This window comes from Heterodontus francisci, chromosome 17 (assembly GCF_036365525.1).
Source record: "Heterodontus francisci isolate sHetFra1 chromosome 17, sHetFra1.hap1, whole genome shotgun sequence".
NCBI classification, from domain to species: Eukaryota; Metazoa; Chordata; class Chondrichthyes; order Heterodontiformes; family Heterodontidae; genus Heterodontus; species Heterodontus francisci.
The window spans coordinates 84616306-84641422 of NC_090387.1; the positions used below are offsets into that span (position 1 = coordinate 84616306).

The 25117-nt window shown below is 45.3% G+C and overlaps 1 protein-coding gene across 2 annotated transcripts in view; it reads left to right on the forward strand.

Moving 5' to 3' along the window:
* Positions 1-25117, forward strand: part of setd6 (SET domain containing 6, protein lysine methyltransferase) — a 101870-nt gene that overhangs the window by 40419 nt on the left and 36334 nt on the right. Inside the window, exons 1-2 of one of the 2 annotated variants that reach the window (XM_068049804.1) lie at positions 16750-16839; positions 24080-24184. In XM_068049804.1, coding sequence (XP_067905905.1) covers positions 16813-16839; positions 24080-24184 — 132 coding nt within the window. In that variant the 5' untranslated portion in view covers positions 16750-16812. Of the gene's footprint in view, positions 1-16749; positions 16840-24079; positions 24185-25117 lie in introns of those variants that run through there. The other variant, XM_068049805.1, reaches the window with a different exon arrangement.

Sequence of the window (25117 nt, forward strand, 5' to 3'; positions counted from 1 at the left end):
TTCCTCCAGTTCATTGTTTATTTCATCACCGTCCTTTCCGAGCATAACACACATACAGATACACACTGACACAAACAATCACACACAGATACACATTAACATACACACGGATACAGATATACCCTGACACACAAATATAAATATACAATGGCACACAGTTACAGACACACTGCCAAACACACAGAAACTGTTACACACACAGTTGCATATACATTGATACACACACACACACAACTGACACAAGCACATACAGCTAAAATATACACACTGCGTCACACACAAACACAAAGTAACAAACACAGGGACGCACAGGAAGAAATACAAACAATGTGTCAGTGATTTGCATGTTGGTAGTGATAATTGGGAGATGGATCCTCCTCAGTGATCTCCTGCAGTTGCTTGGAATGATCTTGCTGCAGGTAGTGCCTTCACAGTTACTGATTCTAGTATCTCACCCATTCTTGTGGTGTGAAACTGGCTAGTGACTGTTGGGAAGCTATTTGACTAAGGAGAGCGCCTGGTTACATTGTTGTCCCATGTCCCACAGAGATCGGTGTTAGGATCTTTGCTATTTTCATTCATGATCTAGCTGTAGGTGTTGTGGGAAGGATTCACAAGTTTGCAGATGTTACCAGAATTTTATGCAGAGGTCAGGACTACATAGGATGCTTGACTACTTAGACTTAGATGTGGTGGAGATTGGGCCAGAAACTGGTAAATGATGTTTAACTTCGAAAAGTTCAGTGGCATGCATGTGGGAAGTTCAACTACTGAATTTACTTAAACCCTACAAGGAAACTCAATACAAATAATAAAAATAATCCACACTAAGATATGGCAGAGCAGGTTGTGTGTCAGGACTGTAGTATGTAGAAGTTTGTGGAGAGTGAGACTTTCCCGAGCGAACACATCTGCTGCAGATACCTCCATCTCAAATCTCTCCAGCTCAGAATTATTGAGCGGAGTGAGAGTTGGAGACGCTCCGACACATAAGGGAGGGAGAGCAGCAACTGGACAGTTTGTTCCAGACTTTGATCACACCTTGTAGAGAGGTTCAGGTTTATTGCGGGATTGGTGTGGCCGATGGTGTATAGAATATGAGGAATCCAAGTGAGATAGAAAACGAGGAAGCATAGAAACTGATTCTATCCAACAGGTACAATATGCTTCCTACCTGTGAGGATAAGGATAAAGACTGTTGGAAGGGTAGTCAGAATGTTGGCCATGACACCTTGGAGCAGGAGGTGAAGTGTAAGGTGGTAGTTGTAGGATATTCAGTAATTAGGGGGACAGGTAGCATTCTTAGTAAGCAAGATCAAGAGTCCCATGTGGTATGTTGCCCACCTGGTGCCAGGGTGGGGGGACATCACGAACTGTCTTCAAATGATATTGGAGAGGGAGAGGGAAGATCCAGTCGTTGGGACCAACAACATAGGAAGGAGAAGGCAAGAGGTCCTCTTTGGAGAATACCAGGAACAAGGAGCTAAATTAAAGGACAGGACCTCAAGGGTTATAATCTCTGGATTATTACCTAAACCACTTGCAAATTAGCATAGGAATAAGCAGATTAGGGAGGTGAACACGTGGCTAAGGAGCGGTGTGGGAAAGAGGCGTTTCATTTCATGAAACACTGGCACTACTACTGGGAGACGAAGGAACTACTATTGGGATGGACTCCAATGGAACTGGACTGGGACCAGGGTATGAGCAGAAAGGATATATAGCGTGGTCACAGGGACTTTAAATTAGTACATTGAGGGGCGAGCTCAGGTGGAAAAGGTATTATAGATAATACTTCAAAAACAGTCAGATATTGTGCTTTAAGCACTGCAGGTAAAGGGAAAACTAAAAGATGTAAAGTAATTAAACCAGGAGAAAGAAATAAGAAACAATGTGAGCAAAACATTAGAGCAGAGGACAGATTAGGGTGTGTGGCCCAAATAAGCATTCTTTATACAAACACACAAAGGAACAAATTAAATGAATTGCTGCTGCAAATTCAACTTGGAGGGTATGACATGGTAGCCATTACTGAAACATGGCTGCAAGACGGTTAGGACTGGGAACTAAATATACCAAGTGATAAGGTCTACAGGAAAGATAGGGAAAATGGTAGAGGGGAGGAGTAGCCTTAATGTTTAAGGATCAGATCACTTCAATGATAAGGGAGGAGATAATGAGAAGTAAGCAGGCAGTAGAGACTTCATGGGCAGAATTAAGAAACAGAAAAGGAATTAAGGCTGTATTGGGAGCTGTGTATAGGCCCTGTGGTAGTAGCTTGAAGTGGGACCTTGTATGCTGAGATTAGACAAGCATATAGCAAGGGCAGAGTGGTTTTAATGGGTGATTTTAACTTTTGTATAGCAGATGAGCACATGTCAGAAAGATACCGAGTTTGAGAATGTCTGGGATAGTTTTCTGCAACAAGTTCTAGAACCAACAAGGGGCAGGCCATATTAGATTTAGTGATGAGTAATGGGCCAGATTTAGTTAACAACCTAACAGTGCGTGGACACTTATCAAATAGTGACTATAATATGATTGAGTTCAAAGTAGTGTTTGAAAGGGAGAAACATGAAACAGCTACTAAAGTTCTAGTTTTAGGTAAGGCTGACTTCAATAGAATGAGACAAAGACTGTCCACAGTAAACTGGGCAAGTCTGCTAACGGGTAATTCAACATAAGATCAGTGGGAGTGTCCAAAACAAATGTAATACTATATAGAACCAGTTGGTACTCCTGAAGGGCAAGAGTTCTACTTGCCAAAAGAGACAGCCATGAACAACTAAAGAGGTAAGACACAACATAAAACTGAAAGAAAAGGTGTACAGAAATGGAAAAAATAGCACAGATCCTGGCGAATGGGAAAGATTCAAAGAGCAGCAGATAGTAAGAGCTACAAAAAGGGAGTATGAAAAGAAACTTGCAAAGGATATCAAAATCAAAACGATAAACTTTTTACAATTATATTAGAAATAAAAAGGGTGGTCAGGAGCAATGTGGACTCCCTTGACAACTAATAGTGATGATATTGCCAATGAAAATGAGGAAATGGCTGACATGCTGAATAATTACTTTGTGTCAGTATTAATAGTAGAGAAAAAGGTCAGCATGCCGGACATCCCAAGGAAACTAATATTGAATCAGGGGGAGGGACTCAACAAAATTAATGTAAGCAAGGAAACAGTAATGGAGAAAATAATGGCACTAAAGAGTGACAAATCCCCAGGACCAAATGGTTTCCATCCCAGGGTTTAAAGGAAGTGGGTGCGAACATTGCAGTTGCCCTAACTATAATCTTCCAAAGTTCTGTAAAGGAATGGTTCCTGATTAGAGATTGGAAAATTGAGAGAAAGAAAGCAGTTAGCCTGACATCTGTTGTTGAGAAATTGCTAAAGTCTATTGTTAAGGATCAGGTGACTGAACACCTTGACAATTTTCAGCTGATCAGAGAGGACCAGCATGGATTTGTGAAAGGTAGGTCTTTCCTGATGAATCTGATTGAATTTTTGAAGAGGTGACTAAAGTGGTGGACAGGGGAATGTCTATGGATGTTATTTATATGGACTCCCAGAAAAGTCCTTCATAACGGACTTACTAAAATTGAAGTTCATGGAATTGAAGGCAAACTATTGACCTGGTTATGAAATTGGCTGAGTGGAAGGAGACCTAGATGAGAGATAATGGGCAGGTGCTCTAATTGGCAAGATATGACTAATGGTGTTCCACAAGGTTCTGTGTCGGGGCCTCAACTAATCACCATAGTTATTAACAACTTAGATGATGGAATAGAAAACCACATATTCAAATTTGCTGATGACACAAAGATAGCCAGTATAGTAAGCAATGTAGATGGGAGCATAAAATTACAAAGAGGTATTGAGAGATTAAGCGAATGGGCAAAACTGTGGCAAATTTGAGGTTATCCACTTTAGACCTCAAAAGGATAGAACAGGGAACCTCCTAAATAGTGAAAAGCTAGAAAAGGTGGAGCTTCAAAGAGACTTGTGGGTCCAGGTACAAGGATCATTAAAATGTCAAAAACAGCCACAGATAATAATCAAAAAGACTAATGGAATGCTGGCCTTTATATTGAGAGGAATAGAATCTAAGGGGATAGAAGTTATGCTTTAGCTATACAAAGCCCTGGTTAGACCACACCTGGAGTACTGTGGGCAGTTCTGGGGACCACACCTTCGGAAGGACATAATGGACTCCTTGGAGGGAGTGTAGTGTAGATTTACTAAAATACGAACATATGAATTAGGAGAAGCAGTAGGCCACTCGGCCCTTCGAGCCTACTCCCCCATTCAAGAAGTTCAAGCCTGAACTGATTACTCCACATTTCCACCTACCCCCGATAACCTTTCACCCCCTTGCTTATCAAGAATCTATCTACCTCTGCCTTAAAAATATTCAAAGACTCTGCTTCCACCGCCTTTTGAGGAAGAGAACTCCAAAGACTCACGACCCTCTGAGAGAAAAAATTTCTCCTCATCTCTGTCTTAAATGGCGACCCCTTATTTTTAAACAGTAACCCCTAGTTCAGATTCGACCACAAGAGGAAACATCCTTTCCAGATCCACCCTGTCAAGACCCCTCAGGACCTTATATGTTTCAATCAAGTTGCCTCTTACTCTTCTAAATTCCAGCTGATACAAGCCTAGCCTGTCCAACCTTTCCTCATAAGACAGCCCACCCATTCCAGGTATTAGTCTAGCAAACCTTCTCTGTACTGCCTCCAATGCATTTACATCCTTCCTTAAATAAGGAGACCAATACTGTACACAGTACTCCAGATGTGGTCTCACCAATGCCCTGTATAGCTGAAGCATAATCTCCCAACTTTTGCATTCAATTCCCCTCGTGATAAACGATGACTTTCTATTAGCTTTCCTAATTACTTGCTGTATCTGCGTACTAATCTTTTGTGATTCATGCACTAGGACACCCAGATCCCTCTGCATCTCAGAGCTCTGCAATCTCTCACCATTTAGATAATATGCTTCTTCTTTATTCTTCCTGCCAAAGTGGACAATATCACACTTGCCCACATAATACTCCATTTGCCAGATCTTTGCCCACGCACTTAACCTATCTATATCCCTCTGTAGCTGCCTTATGTCCTCTTCACAAGTTACTTTCCTACCTATCTTTGTGTCATCAGCAAATTTAGCAACCATACCTTCGGTCCCTTCATCTAAGTCATTTATATAAATTGTAAAAAGTTGAGGCCCCAGCACAGATCCCTGTGGCACACCACTCGTTACATCTTTCCAACCAGAAAATGACCCATTTATACTTACCTCTGTTTCCTGTTAGCTAACCAATCTTCTATCCATGTCAATATGTTACCCCTGACACCATGAACATTTATTTTCTGCAATGACCTTTGATGTGGCACCTTATCAAATGCCTTCTGGAAATCTAAGTACAATACTTCCACCAGTTCCCCTTTATCCACAGCACATGTAACTCCCTCAAAGAACTCCAATAAATCGATTCAGCATCATTTCCCTTTCACAAAACTGTGGGCTGAATTTTACCGGCATATTGATGGCGCAGGTCGTGGCACGGGGGCCGGTAAAATGCTGCGGGGAGGGGCCTGCCTCGACCCGTGATGTCCAGAATGGCCCACCGCATATTACCGGCGGCGGCAGAACCTCTGTGCGGCACCCCCCCCCCCCACCCCCACACTGCCTGACGGTGGGCTCTTCATCAACATAAGTAAATGAACATGTAAATATTTAAATAAACTTACCAGCAGACAGCCCCACTCCGAAATTACGGCTGCCAATCATTGTCCGCGCGCCTTCGGAATTCCATACGGAGTTCTGGGCGAGAACCTGATGGGGAGGAGGGAGGAATAAAATTTACAGGGCGGGAGGGATGGAGGAGTGGGGAAATCAATTTTTATTAGATGTGGGGATGGTGGGAAGGGGTTGAAGGGCAAAAGATTGAAGGTTGGGGGGGGGATGAAATTCGGGTATTAGAACAAACAATGAAATGACCTGAAATGACCACTGGCGGGGGTGGGGGGGGGGGGGCGGGGGGGTTGGGGATGGGCCTCCATCACTTATCTTTCAATGTATTAAAAATCTTTTATTTTATAGCCTTTAAAAATTAAACTTATTTGTGCGGGCACGGTGGTGCCAGACGCCATTGCTGGGGTCGCGGAGGCCGCCCCTTCTACGTCTTCGGGGCAGCTGCTCTGCCCCCTCTATTTAACTGAGCCTCCGCACGTAATATCACGGGGGCTCAGGGACGGCACATCCGCATTGGATGCACGCCGTTCTTAGAGTGCGCCGCCACGAATTGCGACGCACTCATAAAATTCAGCCCCTTGTTAACTCTGCCTAATTACCTTGAATTTTTCTAAATGCCCTGCTATAACATCTTTAATAATAACTTCAAACATTTTCCCTAAGACAGATGTTGAGTTAACTGTCCTGTAGTTTCCTGCTTTCTGTCTCCCTCCCTTTTTGAATAAAGGAGTTACATTCGCTATTTTTCAATCTAATGGAACCATCCCCGAATCTAGGGTATTTTGGAAAATTAAAACTAATGCATCAACTATCTCACAAGCCACTTTTTTTAACACCCTTGGATGAAATCCATCAGGACCCGGGGACTTGTCAGCCCGCAGCTCCAACAATTTGTTCAGTACCACTTCCCTGGTGATTGTAATTTTCTTGAGTTTCTCCCTCCCTTCCATTTCCTGACTTACAGCTAATACTGGGATGTTACTTGTATCATTAATAGTGAAGACCGATGCAAAATATCTGTTCAATTCATCTGCCATCCCCTAATTATCCATTATTAATTCCCCAGTCTCACTTTTTATAGGACCAATGCTCACTTTGTTAAATCTTTTCTTTTTTAAATATCTATAGAAACTCTTACTATCTGTCTTTATATTTCTAGCTAGCTTTCTCTCGTACTCTAACTTTACCTTCCGTATCAATCTTTTAGGCATTCTTTGCTGTTTTTTATATTCTGTCCAATCTTCTGACCTGCCTCCAATCTTTGCGCAATTATAGGCTTTTTCTTTAAGTTTGATACTATCTTTAACTGTTTTAGTTAACCACGCATGACGAGTCTCACCCTTGGAATTTTTCTTTCTTGTTGAAATGTATCTATTCTGTGTATTCTGAAATATCCCCTTAAATGTCTGCCACTGCATCTCTATTGATCTATCCCTTAACCTAATTTGCCAGTTTACTTTAGCTAGCTCTGCTTTCATGCCCTCATAATTGCCCTCATTTAAGTTTAAAATACTAGTCTTGGACCCACTCTTCTCTCCCTCAAACTGAATGTAAAATTCAATCATATCATGATCGCTGTTACCTAGGGGCACATTAACTATGAGGTCATTAATTAATCCTATCTCGTTGCACAATACTAGGTCTAGTATAGCTTATTCTCTGGTTTCCTGAAATTATCCTGAAAACATTCTATGTACTCCTCATCTAGGCTACCTCTGCCCATCTGATTTTTCCAGTCTATATGTAGGTTAAAATCCCCCATAATTATCGCTGTACCTTTCTGTCAAGCTGCCATTATTTCTTCCTTTATACCCCTTCCTACAGTGTGGTTAATATTAGATGGCCTGTGCACCACTCCCACAAGTGACTTTTTGCCTTTATGATTTCTCATCTCTACCCACACTGCTTCTACATTCTGGTTTCCTGAACTTAGGTCATCCCTCTCTGTTGCACTAATACCATCATTAATTAACAGAGCTACCCCTCCACCTTTTCCTAGATTCCTGTCCTTCCTTAATGCCAAGTACCCTTCAATATTCAGGTCCCAATCTATGTCGTCCTGCAGCCATGTAATGGCTATCAGATCATACTTATTTATTTCTACTTGCGCTCTCAGTTCATCTGTTTTGTTTCGAATGCTACGTACATTCAGATACAGAGCCTTTAATTCTGTCCTTTTATTATTTTTGATACCTCTAGCCTTATCTGCTGATTTACTCTTAGATTTGTATGCTCTGTCCCTTCCTGTACACAGTCTGTTTATCATTTCCCATATTAATACCTTTCTCTGTTGCCTTGCCTCTACTCCTTGATTTGCCATATCTTCCCAAATTTTATCCCTTGCCCCCATTATTCAGTTTAAAACCCTCTCTACTTCCCTAGTTATGCGTCTCGCTAGAACACCAGCCCCAGTATGGTTCAGGTGTAGACCCTCCCAACGTTACAGCCACCACTTTCCCCAGTACTGGTGCCAGTGCCCCATGAACCGGATCCCACTTCTACCACACCGGTTTTGAGCCACGCATTAATTTCTCTAATCTTATTTGGCCTATGCCAATTTGCACGTGGCTCAGGTAATAATCCAGAGATCATTACCTTTGAGGTTCTGCTCCTTAATTTGGCGCCTAGTTCCATACTGACTATGCAGAACCTCTTTCCTTGTCCTGCCTATGTCGTTGGTACCTACATGGACCACGATGACTGGATCTTCCCCTTCCCACTGTAAGTTCCTCACCAGCCCTGAGCAGATGTCCCAAACCTTGGCACCGGGCAGGTAACACAGCCATCTGGACACTTGCTCTTTTCTGCAGAGAACAGTGTCAATCCCCCTAACTATACTGTCCTCTACTACCACTACATTCCTTTTTTCTCCCTCCACTTGAATGGCTTTCTGTACCATGGTGCCATGGTCAGGTTGCTCATCCACCCTGCAACCCCCACTCTCGTCCAAACAAGCTGAAAGAACCTCAAACCTGTCGGACAATTGCAAAGGCTGAGGCTCCTGCACTCCTGCCCTCTAGGTCCCCTTACCTGCCTCAGCTGCAGCCACACTCTCCTGTCCCTGACCACTGACCAAATCAAAAGACCCTATCCTAAGGGGTGTGACCACCTCCTGGTACAAAATGTCCAGGTAACTTTCCCCCTCCTTGATGTGTCGCAGTGTCAGCAGCTCGGACTCCAGTTCAATGACTCTGAGCTGAAGCTCTTCGAGCTGCAAAAACGTACTGCAGACGTGTTTGCCCTGGATCACACTGACATCCAGGAGCTCCCACATGCTGCAGCTGTGACACATCACATGTCCTGCATTCCTTAATTTATTTATTTTGAGATACAGCACTGAAACAGGCCCTTCGGCCCACCGAGTCTGTGCCGACCATCAACCACCCATTTATACTAATCCTACATTAATCCCATTACCCTCTCACATCCCCACCTTCCCCTACCACCTACCTATACTAGGGGCAATTTAAACCTCTGCTCCCGCCGTTCCCCTTTTTCTCTCTCTCGCTCTGTCTCCAGTCTCCAACTCTGGGATTTTGGCACGCTTTTTAAACCTCCGCTCCCGCCGTGCCCCTCTCTCTCTCTTGCTCTGATAACTGGACTCAAGGAAAGATTTAACAAACTATGGTTGCATTCCCTTGAACTTAGAAACTTAAAGGGTGATTTGATTGACATTTTCAAGATATTAGGGAGAACAGTAAATTGGGAGAAACTATTTCTGCTGCTTGGGGAGTTTACGGCGAAGGGGCACAGTCAAAAAATTAAGAGTGAAATTAGGCAACAATCCTTCGTGCAAAACCTGGTAGAAGTTTGGAACTCTCTCCCACAAACAGCAATTGATGCTAGATTAATTGTTACTTTTGAAACTGAGATTGATAGATTTTTATTATCCAAAGATATTAAAGGATATGGGGCCAAGGCGAGTATGTGGAGTTAGGCCATATATCTGCCATGATGGCATTGAATGGCAGCTTAGTGCCCACTTTTGTTCCTATGAAAACAATTAAAGCCAGTGGTGAAAGAAAGAAGGAGGTCTGGGTGTATTAGTGTGTCACTTTCTAAAGGTCCATGACCAATGCAATAAAGCTCTAGCTAAAGCAAACAAGGTTCTAGGTTGTAGTCAAAGGACAATTCACTGTAAAACAATGCATTCTATTTTGTCCTTGTGCAAGACCTTGGTCAGGCTTCAAGTTAGAATACTGTGTCCAGTTTAGCTCTCCTCATACAGTGGGTGTTATCGAGGCTTTGGAAAGGGTGTGGAGGCGGCAAGGTTTGGAAAGGCGGCAAGATTAATCCCTGGTTGAAAATATTTTAATTGCCCAGAGAGGCAGTGAAGACTTAGGGGTAATGTGATCATGATTTGTAAAGTAATGAAGGAACTACATTGCATTGATGTGGACCAACTATTTCAACAGAATAGGTTAAAGAGAACCAGGGTGACTCTTACAAGTTACACAAGGGCAGAACTAGGGATGTTAGGCAGTACTTCTTTCCTCTGAGAAGTGGGGACCTGTGGAGCTGGACCCGTTTCTGGCTGGGGTGGAGATCACCTCATACAAGAGCTAGGTATCCAGTAACAATCATTGCCAATGTGGTCTTCTGCTCTGGTTTTGATCACCTAAGGAGGAAAGAGGAATTTTTCTGATATGTTTGGTTCTGTATGCTGCCACCATACTGAGTCTAGCCAGAGAGGTTCTTAGACTGTAGTATTTAAACATTTATATTTATTTCATAACAACTATATACACTCCACACTAGCTTGTGTGACTCCTACAAAAGCCACGCTGTATCAGTTCTCGAGTCTCTCCCACATGATCTCTTACATCATCATGGTGGTGGTATTCTTTGCATTCTCTCAAGATTAACCCCTTCAGACCCTTATACTACATCTCCCCCAAGTCTTTATCCAAATATATGTTTATATATGTTCACATTTTTATTTTCCTCAGTACCTTGCTCTACGTCAGCGAGGCCTGAACAATGTATGTCAACTAAGAGCGACGTCTCAATTCATTCCATCTGCGCTGCCTCCGGTGAATCCTTGGCATCAGGTGGCAGGACCATATCTCCAACACAGAAGTCCTCGAGGCGGCCAACATCCCCAGCATATACACCCTACTGAACCAGCGGCGCTTGAGATGGCTTGGCCATGTGAGCCACATGGAAGATGGAAGGATCCCCAAGGACACATTGTACAGCGAGCTCGTCACTGGTATCAGACCCACCGGCCATCCATGTCTCTGCTTTAAAGACGTCTGCAAACGCGACATGAAGTCCTGTGACATTGATCACAAGTCATGGGAGTCAGTTGCCAGCGATCGCCAGAGCTGGCGGGCAGCCATAAAGGCGGGGCTAAAGTGTGGCGAGTCGAAGAGACTTAGCAGTTGGCAGGAAAAAAGACAGAAGCGCAGGGGGAGAGCCAACTGTGTAACAGCCCCGACAAACAATTTTATCTGTCGCACCTGTGGAAGAGTCTGTCACTCTAGTATTGGCCTTTATAGCCACTCCAGGCGCTGCTTCACAAACCACTGACCACCTCCAGGCGCTTACCCATTGTCTCCCGAGACAGGGAGGCCAAGAAGAATATGTTCACATTTTTATTTACATACTACCCCATTTCCTCCCCAAGTCTCTGACTTCATTGATTCAGTCTGTCGGGAGGCTTCTCAACTCTCCCTGATCTTGTTGTCAGATGTGCAAGATTGGTAATCTTTCTCTGATCTCTTGTGTCTTGACTTGAACGGCCTTCGTTGAGGTTTGTAGTATTCAGTGCTTTCTGAATTTCCAGTTCAACATCTGATTTGTCTAAATGTGTGACCGATTGACGTCTTTGCTGCACAGGAATAAGATTCCTTCTAATTCTCCGTATAGAACCTTCTAGAGTTCTTAGTAAATAAGATCGCTGTTGATTCTCCTCTTTCTGGAGAATTACCCCTTCTCTGTTTTGGTTTCATACCCAGGCTTTTTGCCCTTCTGACAACTTTGGTAGATTTCTGATACAGTATCTCCTGTTATAGTTTTGGGTTTGTTTCTTTCGATACAACTTTTCTTTGCCTTGTACTCTCTGATAATCCTTACCTTGTATTCCTGGAAGTAATTTCTTGGGTAGAATTGGAAGTTGTGTTCGAAGTTTTCTTCTGAGTAAGAGTTCTGATGGTGCTAATCCGCACAATAATGTAGTAGTTCTGTAGTCAAAAGTGCTAATTGGAAATCTTGGTTTTTCTTCAACTTGGTTGTGATGGTTCTGACTGCTCACTCAGCTTCTCCGTTTGATTGTGGATATTTAGGAGAACTTCTTAAATGAACAAATCCCCATTTTTCTGCAAAATGCATGAAGTAATCGTTTGCAAGTTGTGCTCAGATTAATCAGATGGTAGCTGATCAGGTATACCATGTGTTGCGAAAACCTCTTGTAAAACTCTGATGACTGCTTCAGTTGTAGCTGTGTACATCTGTTTAACCTCAACCCATTTTGAGAAGTAATCAACTATAATTAGATAGGATCTCCCATCAAAGAAGTATAAATCCATGGCCAACCATTCCCACAGTCTAGTTGGGAATTGGGTCGAAATTAGAGGTTCTCTCTGATCCTGTCTGTGAACTGCACAGTTTGAAATCAATTCTTCAATATCCTTTGAGATTCTTGGCCACCACACGGTCGCCTGAGCCCGTGTTCTACATTTAGTTATACCCATATGACCCTGGTGTATTTTCTCCAAGATATCTAATCTGAGTGACTCAAGAATCACCAATCTCTCTTCATAGACCAGCAAATCATCGACGATGGTAAAGTGTCTTCTGTGTTCGAAGATTTTCATCCTCTTATCCTTGGGAATCTGTTGTGGCCAACCTTACTCACAATTTTGGTGGACAGAGATGCATTCTTCATCTTGTCTCTGTGCCTGACGAATTTGTTGGCGTCTATTTGAACTTGCCGGCCATTGTGATGCAGTGACCTGTGAAAACGATTCAATTTTGTCAATAAAGTTAACCTCCTGTTGAGTAGGATGGTCGACTGTGGCTCAAGACAATGCACCTGCTGTCATTTGTTGCTTAAACTGTTTTGTAGATAAACCTCATGAGCCTCAACTGGAATCTCTGGATCTGCGGAAGCATCCTAGCGAGTTCCTTTTCATCGAGTAAAGAAACTAAGGGTTTGTGGTCTGTCTCAGTGATAACCTGTAAGCCAATAATGTAATTCGAAAATTTCTCACAGACCCAAGTGACTGCGAGAGCTTCCTTCTTTATCACGACGTACCTCATCTCCATGTCAGATAGTGATCATGACACGTAATAAACAGGTCTTCGACTTCCATTGGGCTGTTCTTGGAAAAGGACTGCCCCATCCCCGTGGAGGAGGCATCAGCTGTGATTGTAGTTGGAAATGAAGGGTTATAATGGGCTAAAACATCCAGTGAAATCAGCATATCCTTGATTCTTTGGAATGCTTGTTTCTGATGTGCATCCCAGCACCATGTCTGAGCTTTCCTCAGCAGTTATCTCAAAGGTTTGGTAACTTGGGCTAAGTTAGGCAGGAATCTTGCCAACTGATTGGCCATGCCAAGAAACCGTTGAAGATCGTGAGTCAAAGTAGGAATTGGAAATTTACTAATGGCTCTCGTCTTTCGTGGGTCTGCCATTATGCCGCTACTGCTGACAATGTGTCCCAAAAAACCAAATAGATGGTTTAGAAAACTCGCACTTCTCATTGAGTGTTACGCCTTCGTCCTGCAGACGATTCAAAACCACTCTAACCCTTCGGTTCTGTTCTTCTATGGACTCCCTGTAAATTATGATGTCATCCATATGACAGATTACACTTTCAAGGCCCTGTAAAATATTTGACATAGTTCTCTGGAATATTTCCGATGCTGATGTGATACCAAATGGAAGACAGTTAAAGCAAAATCTTCCAAATGGAGTAATGAAGGTCATTAATAACCTTGACCTCTTATCCAATGGAACTTGCCAAATGCCACTATTCGCGTCTAGCTTCGTGAATTCAGTGCTTCTGGATAACTTTGCCAAACTTTTGTCCACGGAGCACATCGGATGGACTTCTTGTGCCACTGCCTTATTGGTTTGAGTCAAGTCCACACAAATGCAAACATCCCCGTTTGGTTTAGGAACTGGAACCACTCCTGAATGCCAATCTGTAGGCTGAGTAATAGGAGAAATGACTCCCATCCTGTTCATGTCTTCTAATTGATGTTAAACTTGCTTCATTAGTGGGTGTGGAATTTTCCTCGGTGTGAAGAGACAAAGTGGTTTAGCATCTTTTCACAGAGTAATACTGTATTCAGTCTTCAGTCTCCCTACACCTGTGAACAATTTTGGGAATTCCGCCTGAAAGTGACTCCTAGATTCTTGTTTAACTTCTTCAACTTTCTCTATAAGATGAAGGTCAATACAAGCTCTTCTACTTAACAGTGAGAACTCCTGATTTCTTAGGACATACAGTGTTTCTAATATCTGCTTTCCTTTGTACTGAAGTGCTGTTTGTAACTTCCCCTTTACTTCAAGTGCATCCCCTCCTGAGCCATGTAACTCAATTTCTGTTGGTTGCAGTAAGTGTGTGGAAATCTACAGCTCTTTGTCTGATTTGATTGTTACACTTGTTCCGGTGTTGATTTTGAAATTAGTGATATGTCATTTGACATGTATGGCTGCAGACCAAAATGCCTGATTCGGATCATTGATCTCGCCAAGAAAATGTTTTGGTTGGTCTACTGCAGGCGGTTGTATAACGTTGTTAACCCACTCTATTCTTAAATGCTTTTCCTTTAGAGCTTGAGGTAGTTGAGATTTTATTTTGGCACATCTTACTGAAATGCCCTATTTTTCTGCAATAAAAGTATTCTGCTCTGTTGGGAGGACATTGTTCAGACCTGTGGGTCCCTTTGGTGCCACAACGCTGGCAGGGTTTAATAGTGTCGTTCGCTTCCCTCCAGTACCCCTTCTCCCCCATAGACATTTTTTTTAAGAGTGTTCCCCAGGCTAGCTTGCTTTAATGGAGTGTAGCAGGTGCTTTCGAGTGTCTCCTGCTGGTTTTAACAGGCTGTTTTAGGATTTTTTTTAGGGGTTATTTAAACATTTATATTTATTTATTTCATAACAACTATATACACTCCACACTAGCCTGTGTGACTCCTTCAAAAGTCATAGAGTCATACAGAGATACAGCACTGAAACAGGCCCTTCGGCCCACCGACTCTGTGCCAACCAACAACCACCCATTTATACTAATCCTACATTAATCCCATATTCCCTACCGCATCCCCACCATTCTACCACCTACCTACACTAAGGGCAATTCACAATGGCCAATTTACCTATCAACCTGCAAGTCTTTGGCTGTGGGAGGAAACCGGAGCACCCGGCGGAATCTCACGCGGTCACAGGGAGAACTTGCAAACTCTGCACAGGCAGTACCCAGAACCAAACCTTACATCATCATGGTGGACAGTATTCTTTACATTCTCTCAAGAGTAACTCTTTCAGACCCTTATACTACATTTTCAGTTTTTTTCCCCCATAATTGGCCTGGGTCTTCATTTGTTTTTTCCCTTCCCAGGAGATCATGGCGGGATGGGGAGTAATTGCATCAGGGGCATTGTAACTGTATGGGATAGGAGCGATGGACGTGATTTTTACATACACCTAGCAGACTCTGCCGGTTGTTTCTACGCACTTCCTGGCACAAGTCCTGGGATTTAAAACCTGGGATTAAAAATAGAAAATGCTGGTAACGCTCAGGTGTGGAAGCATCAATGTAGAGCGGTTTTGGCCAACATATGGCCCACGGGCCATGATCCGGTCTGCCAAAGGTTTCCATCCAGCTTGCAGATGTAAACTGTACTGGGCCATTCCTCATCCTCGTCAGGGGTCGGCAATGTGTCCATACACGGACACCAGTGTCAGTGGTAAAATATTTTGTGGTTCGTGACTGGTAATTTCAGAGATGAGGAATTTCCCAGTGGCTTTGTCTTCCAGACCAGCTATTTTAAAAAAAATCGCAATGTCAGTTTCACAGCTGACAGTGCTGGGGGCAGGAATATCAGTTTCCGAATTTCGGGCAGATTCAGGGTTTTCTGGCGGGTTCTGACTTTTTTTGAAAAAGCCCGCTGGAAAACCACGAAGCTGCCCAAAGTTCGGAAACTGCTGTTCCTGCTCCCAGCCACTGTCAGCTGTGAAACTGAGACTGCATTTTAAAAAAAAACTGACCAACCACAAAGCTACTCTGCTGAGCATTCCTGCACTCTGCAGCTGTCAGAGAGAGAGGGTACAAAGAGAAAGAGAGAGGGAGGAGGGCAAAGAGAGAGGCGGCAGAGAGAGAGAGGAGCATTGGGGGGGCGGGCAAGGAGAGAGAGAGAGGAGGGAGAATGATCAAGATCACTCCTGACAAATGGACATCTATTCGGAATGCTCTGCATCCCTAAAAGTGTGCTGGCAAACACTGGCTACTTAAGCAAGCAAAAATATGCCAGGTATCTCTCTAAATCTGTGTCCAACATAGTAACGAGAAAGTAAGTCAATAAATTAATCTTCTCATTTAAAGCTTCTTCATAGAAATGCACACTTGTGGATTTTTTGATTAGTAGTGAGACCTTATCTTTCCGAAATTATCTCACTGGCCTCCTATGCAAGAGAAAAAATTGTAATGGACCCCGTCCCCACCCCATGCGAAAAGGTTGGACAACGCTGCTGTGGAAAGAGAGTTAAAATTTCAGGTCGATGACCTTTCATCAGAACAAGATGTTAGAGGTGAACAATTATTAAGCAAGTACAGAGCCAGGGAAAAGTTGGGGGGGGAAGGACAAACGAAACAGGTCTGTGATGGGGTGGAGTTATTCAATATGACTGTACTGTGTAGGCTATTCTCACCTCCGACATGTAGCTAGTCGGCAATGGGGTGCAACCTCTACTGTTGGATGCGCTGCACCTTTAAGGGGCGTGTCCGTTTCCGGCTCTTTGGCCTGGAAGTGATTCTTTGGGCCGGAAGTGAGTGGGAGCGCGAGCTGGTGCCGGACCGTTAAACAGCGGCAGGATGGCTTCCCGGGCCAAGCGGCCGAAGGTGGGCACCTCCACTTTCAACTCCAACCCGGGCACGGATTCGGGCCAGTCAGAGCAAGGAACCGGGGCTAGGGTTGCCTCGGGCTTTGCGGCGGAGAAGGTTCAGGGAGCAATGGGGGGTGGTGCAGAGGATCAGAGAGCAATGAAGGGGGTGCAGAGGATCACAGGTCAGTGAGGGGGGTGGCAGAGAGTCAAAGGGCAGTGAGGGGGTGCAGGGAATCAGAGAGCAATGAGGGGGGTGCAGAGGATCAAAGGGCAGTGAGGGGGGTGGCAGAGGATCAAAGGGCAGTGAGGGGGGGGGGTGGTGCAGAGAATCAGAGAGCAATGAAGGGGGTGCAGAGGATCAAAGGGCAGTGAGGGGGGTGGCAGAGGATCAAAGGGCAGAGGGGGGGGGGTGGTGCAGAGAATCAGAGAGCAATGAAGGGGGTGCAGAGGATCAAAGGGCAGTGAGGGGGGTGCAGAGTCAAAGGGCAGTGAGGGGGAATGCAGAGAATCAGAGAGCAGTGAGGGGGGGGGGTGCAGAGAGTCAAAGGGCAGTGAGGGGGGGGGGTGCAGAGGATCAAAGGGCAGTGAGGGGGGGGGTGCAGGGAATCAGAGAGCAATGAGGGGGGTGCAGAGAGTCAAAGGGCAGTGAGGGGGAATACAGAGAATCAGAGAGCAGTGAGGGGGTGCAGAGGATCAGAGAGCAGTGAGGGGGGGGTGCAGAGAGTCAAAGGGCAGTGAGGGGGGGGGGTGCAGAGGATCAAAGGGCAGTGAGGGGGGGTGCAGAGGATCAAAGGGCAGTGAGGGGGGTGCAGAGGTTCAAAGGGTAGTGAGGGGGATGCAGAGGATCAAAGAGCAGTGAGGGGGGTGCAGAGGATCAAAGAGCAGTGAGGGGGGTGCAGAGGATCAAAGAGCAGTGAGGGGGGTGCAGAGGATCAAAGAGCAGTGAGGGGGTGCAGAGAATCAGAGAGCAGTGAGGGAGGTGCAGAGGTTCAAAGAGCAGTGAGGGAGGTGCAGAGGTTCAAAGAGCAGTGAGGGAGGTGCAGAGAATCAGAGCAGTGAGGGGGGTGCAGAGGATCAAAGGGCAGTGAGGGGGGATCAGAGGGCAGTGAGTGGGGTGCAGAGGATCAGAGGGCAGTGAGGGGGGTGCAGAGGATCAGAGAGCAGTGAGGGGGGTGCAGAGGATCAAAGGGCAGTGAAGTGGGGTGCAGAGGATCAGAGAGCAGTGAAGCTGGGGGTTTGCAGAGAATCAGAGGGCAGTGAGGTCAGAGCAGAGGATCAGAGGGCAGTGAGGGGGGTGCAGAGAATCAGAGAGCAGTGAGGGGGGTGCAGAGGATCAAAGAGTAGTGAGGGGGGTGCAGATGATCAAAGGGCAGTGAGGGGGGGTGCGGAGGACCAAAGGGCAGTGAGGGGGGTGCAGAGGTTCAAAGGGTAGTGAGGGGGATGCAGAGGATCAAAGAGCAGTGAGGGGGGTGCAGAGGATCAAAGAGCAGTGAGGGGGGTGCAGAGGATCAAAGAGCAGTGAGGGGGGTGCAGAGGATCAAAGAGCAGTGAGGGGGGTGCAGAGAATCAGAGAGCAGTGAGGGAGGTGCAGAGGATCAAAGAGCAATGAGGGAGGTGCAGAGGATCAAAGAGCAGTGAGGGAGGTGCAGAGGATCAGAGCAGTGAGGGGGGTGCAGAGGATCAAAGGGCAGTGAGGGGGGATCAGTGGGCAGTGAGTGGGGTGCAGAGGATCAGAGAGCAGTGAGGGGGGTGCAGAGGATCAAAGGGCAGTGAAGGGGGGTGCAGAGGATCAGAGAGCAGTGAAGCTGGGGGTTTGCAGAGAATCAGAGGGCAGTGAGGTCAGAGCAGAGGATCAGAGGGCAGTGAGGGGGGTGCAGAGAATCAGAGAGCAGTGAGGGGGGTGCAGAGGATCAAAGAGTAGTGAGGGGGGTGCAGATGATCAAAGGGCAGTGAGGGGGGGTGCGGAGGATCAAAGGGCAGTGAGGGGGGGTGCGGAGGATCAAAGGGCAGTGAGGGGGGTGCAGAGGTTCAAAGGGTAGTGAGGGGGGTGCAGAGGATCAAAGAGCAGTGAGGGGGGTGCAGAGGATCTAAGAGTAGTGAGGGGGGTGCAGATGATCAAAGGGCAGTGAGGGGGGTGCGGAGGATCAGAGAGCAGTGAGGGGGATGCAGAGGATCAGAGAGCAGTGAGGGGGATGCAGAGGATCAGAGAGCAGTGAGGGGGGTGCAGAGGATCAGAGAGCAGTGAGGGGGGGTGCAGAGGATCAGAGAGCAGTGAAGCTGGGGGTTTGCAGAGGATCAGAGGGCAGTGAGGGGGGGTGCAGAGGATCAAAGAGCAGTGAGGGGGGGTGCAGAGGATCAGAGGGCAGTGAGGGGGGGTGCAGAGGATCAAAGAGCAGTGAGGGGGGGTGCAGAGGATCAGAGAGCAGTGAAGCTGGGGGTTTGCAGAGGATCAGAGGGCAGTGAGGTCAGAGCAGAGGATCAGAGGGCAGTGAGGGGGACGGGGGTGCAGAGAATCAGAGAGCAGTGAGGTCAGAGCAGAGGATCAGCGGGCAGTGAAGCTGGGGGTTTGCAGAGGGCAGTGAGGTCGGAGCAGAGGATCAGAGGGCAGTGAAGCTGGGGGTTTGCAGAGGATCAGAGAGCAGTGAGGGGGTGCAGAGGATCAGAGGGCAGTGAGGGGAGTGCAGAGGATCAGAGGGCAGTGAGGGGGGCGGGGGTGCAGAGAATCAGAGAGCAGTGAGGGGGTGCAGAGGATCAAAGAGCAGTGAGGGGGGGTGCAGAGGATCAAAGAGCAGTGAGGGGGCTGCAGAGGATCAGAGAGCAGTGAAGCTGGGGGTTTGCAGAGGATCAGAGGGCGGTGAGGTCAGAGCAGAGGATCAGCGGGCAGTGAAGCTGGGGGTTTGCAGAGGGCGGTGAGGTCAGAGCAGAGGATCAGAGGGCAGTGAAGCTGGGGGTTTGCAGAGGATCAGAGAGCAGTGAGGGGGTGCAGAGGATCAGAGAGCAGTGAGGGGAGTGCAGAGGATCAGAGGGCAATGCGAGGGAGTTACAGATCAGGAGGTAGTGGGGCGCTTGTACAGAGGATCAGAGGGCATTGGGAGGGAGTTACAGATCAGGAGGTAGTGGGAGGAGTGTACAGAGGATCAGGAGGCAGTGCGAGATTTGTACAGAGGGTCAGAGGGCAATGGGAGGGGGGTGGGGTTGTACTGAGGATCAGAGGGCAATGGGAGGGGGCACAGAGGATGAAGCATTGGGGGTTTCAAGATGGGAGCAGAGGGCACCACAGATTGTCGGAGAGGCAGTAGGAGCTGATGGAGAAGATTTAGCACAGTGGAGAGAGAAGGATGGAGAGGGCAGCAGAGGGTGTTGGGGTGAGGAGTAGAGTGGCAAAGAGCTGGGAAAGAAGGAAAACAGCAGGAAAAGGTGCAAGGAGAGAGTGATAGAGAAAAAGTGTGGAGTAGTTGGAAAGAAGTTGCAGTTAGTGAAATGGTAACAGTAGGAGCAGCCCATCAATTTGAGCTGCATTCAATCCCAGTGAGAGAGGGAGCAGAGCTGAGCAACAGCTTCTGGAACATTCTGCCATCCAGAACATTGAGCGGGGGTGAAGCATGGTGGGACTGTGTTTCAAGTGCAGACAAATGTTGAGTTCTCCAGTACTGGCTGAGGGCAGAGTGTAGACTGCAGTCATGTCTGACGTGTAAGGGAATTACAGCCTCGGGGGAATTAGTAAGTACCTGAGAAGACATGGTGAATAACAGAGAAAGTGGAGAGGTGGAGGTGCATGTGGCAGATGAGACTTGTGTCCTTAGAAGCAATGTTGCTGTGCTTTAGTTGGCTGTCTGGCGCCTGTCTGCATGTTGATTTAAGCTGGGTGGGTGGTGGATAAGAACAAGAGTTGGCCATTTAGCTCCTCGAACCTGCTCCGCCATTCAATGAGATCGTGGCTTACTGCGACCTAACTCCATATTCCTACCTTTTCCCTCATATTCCTTAATGCCTTTTAAAACAAAAATCTGTTAATCTCAGTTTTAATTTTAACAATTGATATTGCATTAATTGCCATTTGCAGAAGACAATTCTAAACTTCTACCACCCTTTGCATGCAGAAGTGTTTCCTAATTTCACTCCTGAAAGGTCTAGCTCTAACTTTTAGAACATGTGCCCTAGTCCTATACTAGCTAATGGACTCCCTTAATATCTCAAATACGATCAAATCACCACCTAACCTTATAAATTCCAGGGAATACAACCCTAATTTGTTTAATTTCTCCTCATAGCTTAACTCTTGGAGTCCAGGTATCCTTTTGGTAAATCCAGGCTTCACTCCCTCCATCCGATATCCATCCGAACATGTGGTCTCCAGAACTACTCACAGTACTCCTGGTGTGGTCTAACTAGGGCTTTGTACAGCTGGAGCATAACCTCTACCCCCTTGTATTCTAATCCCCTAGATATAAAGACCAGCTTTCCATTAGCCTTTTTGATTATTTTATGTGCCTGTTCATCATATTTTAATGATCTGTATACCTGGACCCTCAAGTCTCTTTGAAGCTTTACTTTTCACCATTTAGAAAGTACCTTGTTCTATCCTTTTTAGGGCCAAAGTGGAAGACCTCACATTTGCCTACATTTAAATCCATTTGCCACAGTTTTGCCCATTAATCTATCAATATCTCTTCGTAATATTACACTTCCATCTACACTGCTTACAACACCGCCTTTCTCTGTGTCATCTGCAAATTTAGATATGTGCATTTCAGTCCCATCATCTACTTTGTTAATGAATACAGTAAATAGTGGATGTTCCATCACTGATCCTGGCAGGTCACCACTAATTACATCGTGCCAGTTAGAGTACCGGCCCACTTGTCTCCTGCCACTCAGCTAATTTTCTAACTGGGCCAATAATTTTCCTTCAGTTCCCTGAAGTTCAACTTTAGCTAACAGTCTCTAGTAAGGGACTTTTATCAGATGCCTTCTGGAAATAAATAACATCCATAGACATTCCCCCGTCCAATACTTTAGACACCTCTTCAAAAATTTCAATCAGATTAGTCAGGCAAGACACATACCTGTTACAAATCCATGCTGGTTCTCTCTAATCAGGTGAAAATTTGCAGTGTTCAGTCACCCTATCCTTATAGATTTGAGCAATCGCAAATGTTAGGCTAACTGGTCTAAAATTCCCTGGTTTTTCCCCCTCACTTTTCTTGAATAATGTAGTGACATGCGCAATATTCCAATCTAAAGAAATGATTCCCAAATTAAGACTTTGCCAACTTTGGAAGATTATAGTTAGGGCATCTATAATGTTCTCACTTACTTCCTTTAAAACCCTGGAATGGAAACCATTTGGCCCTGGGGATTTGTCACTCTTTAATGCCATTATTTTCTCCATTACTGTTATCTTGCTTACATTAATTTGGTTGAGTCCGTCTCCCTGATTCAACAATAGTTTCCTTGGGAAATCTGGCGTGCTGCCTCTTCCTTTACTGTAAATACTGATGCAAAGTAGTTATTCAGCATGTCCGCCATTTTCTTATTTCCATTGACAAAATCACCATGATCAGTTTTCAAGGGGTCCCACATTGCTTCCAATCATACCCTTTTTCCTAATGTAATTGTAAAAGTGGTGTTGATTTTGATATCCTTGCCATACTTTCATACTTCCTTTGCAGCTCTTACTAACTGTTTTGTTGCCCTTTGCTGCTTCCCATTTGCCAGGATCTGTGCTATTTTTTGCATTTTAAAAAAATATATTTTTTCTTTTATAATAAAAACAAGAAATGCTGGAAATACTCAGCAGGTCTGGCAGCATCTGTGGAGAGAGAAGCAGAGTTAACATTTTTCAGAACTAAAGAAGGGTCACTGACCTGAAACGTTAACTCTGCTTCTCTCTCCACAGATGCTGCCAGACCTGCTGAGTATTTCCAGCATTTCTTGTTTTTATTTCAGATTTCCAGCATCCGCAGTATTTTGCTTTTTCTTTTTTCTTTTAGTTTTATATTGTCTCTTACCTCTAGTTGTCCATGGCTATCTTTTTGTGGCAAGAAGAACTTTTGCCCTTCAGGGGTATAAACTGGTGCAGTTTCACATTAATTTTGAACACCTCCCACTGATCTGTTTTGCCATTTCACTGTGGACAGTCTCTGTCTTATTTGAATGAAGTTAGCATTACCTAAATCTAGAATCTTGGTAACTGTTTCATGTTTCAATTTGATCATATTATGATCGCTAGTTGATAAATGTTCATGCACCATTAGACTGTTAACTAAATCTAGTATGGCCTGCCCCCTTGTTGGTTCTAGACTGGCATGCGCTAGTCTGCTTATCTCAGTCTATACAAAAGTTAACATCTCCCAGTAATAGAACTCTGCCTTTGCTACATGCTTGTCTAATCTCAGCACTTCACAGCTACTACCGGGGGCCTATACACACCTCCTGTTACAGTCTTAAATCTATTTCTATTTCTTAATTCTACCCATAAAGTCTCCACTGCCTTCTTACCTCAACTTATGTCCTCCCATCATCAAAGTGATTTCATCCTTAATCATGAAGGCTTCTCATCCCTGTCGACTATTTTACCTGTCTTTCCTGTAGCCCTTATCACCTGGTATATTTAGTTCCCAGTCCTGACTGGCTGCCATGTCATACCCTCCAAGTTGAATTTGTGACTACTCACACATTTCTTATTTCCTTCTCCTGGTTTAAATTACTTTACATCTTTTAGTTTTCCCTTTATCAGTGGAGCTGTGCACATGTTAATCTTCAGGACCTTCACCTACCTGCCATGTCTCCACTTATCTCCATTTCTCATTCAGCAATCTATTTCATTGACCATACTCATTTTCTATTTGTCAGTTTTCTTCCAAACACCTGCCTCCCCCTTCCCCCCCTCAAAGGTGCCATTTTGGGCTATGTCACTGACCTCTCTCTGTGCAAACCTGTGAGTATCAGTGGCCTGCCCAGCTGAGGGGAGCTTCACAGCCAAGCTGAATCGTACGTCATCACAATGTAGTGATCAGTGGATGGTGCGACCAGGAAAGCTAATTTTCCGCATGGGGATATGGAGGCTGGTTGTAGCACCTTTGACCTGCTCACTTGTATGGGAGTAGCTACCTCGGTGCAGACCAGGAATCGAGACTGGGGCCTTCTCCTGTAGTGCCAGTATGGGCAATGCCACTGAGCTAGCGGAGAGTTGAGCTGGGACTGACCTTCTGTGCACGTGGTCTGATCTGTTTGATGTTTCTCCCACACCGTAGGTAGAATCTACAGAGACACCCGGAAAACCAGAACAGAAGCTAGAGGAAGGACTGATTCATTTCCTGGACTGGTGCGCAGAGTCGGGGCTGGAGCTCAGCTCAAAGGTGAAGGAAAAAATTGAACTTCTGTTTTTGATTCAGTCTATTTGTTACGACGAGGTGAGGAAGGGGTCTCAGGCTCACCTTTTGCCCTTCTTTGGTTTGACCGCAATAGGGTTTCATCTTTTAATATAGTGATTTAGCTTACTACATCACAGGCAACAACCAAGAGGACAGATAAAGTCTCTCTTTGGCCTTCCAGAACTAGAGAAGCAAGCCTGAATTGTGCACGTGGCCCCAATGAGGACTTCAAGACTTTAACTTCAACTAAGGACATTGAAACTCAGTATTTGATATTGAGGATGTATATGTGTTGGAGGCAGTACAGAGAAGGTTTACTGGACTAATACCTGGAATGGGCGGGCTGTCTTACGAGGAAAGATTGGACAGGCTAGGCTTGTATCCGCTGGAATTTAGAAGAGTACAAGGTGACATGATTGAAACATACAAGATCATGAGGGTGGATGTGGAAAGGATGTTTCCCCTTGTGGGAGAATCTAGAACTAGGAGTCACTGTTTAAAAATAAGGGGTCGCCCATTTAAGACCGAGATGAGGAGACATTTTTTTCTCTGAGGGTCGTGAGTCTTTGGAACTCTCTTCCTCAAAAGGCGGTGGAAGCAGGGTCTTTGAATATTTTTAAGGCAGATAGATCCTTGATATGCAAGGGGGTGAAAGGTTATTGGGGGTAGGTGGAAATGTGGAGTAATCAGTTCAACTAAGAACTTATTGAATGGTGGAGCAGGATTGAGGGGCCGAGTGGCCCACTCCTGCTCCTAATTCGTATGTACCTGAGTGAGCCCTTGCTCACTGTTCCTCGAATATAATTACAAAAGAACTAACCAGACAGATTTTCTTGAGTTTAAACAAGAAAGATACAAGTTTATTAACCTTATCACTCTAAACCGGTTAAAATAACTAAAATATGCGGCACATCCACA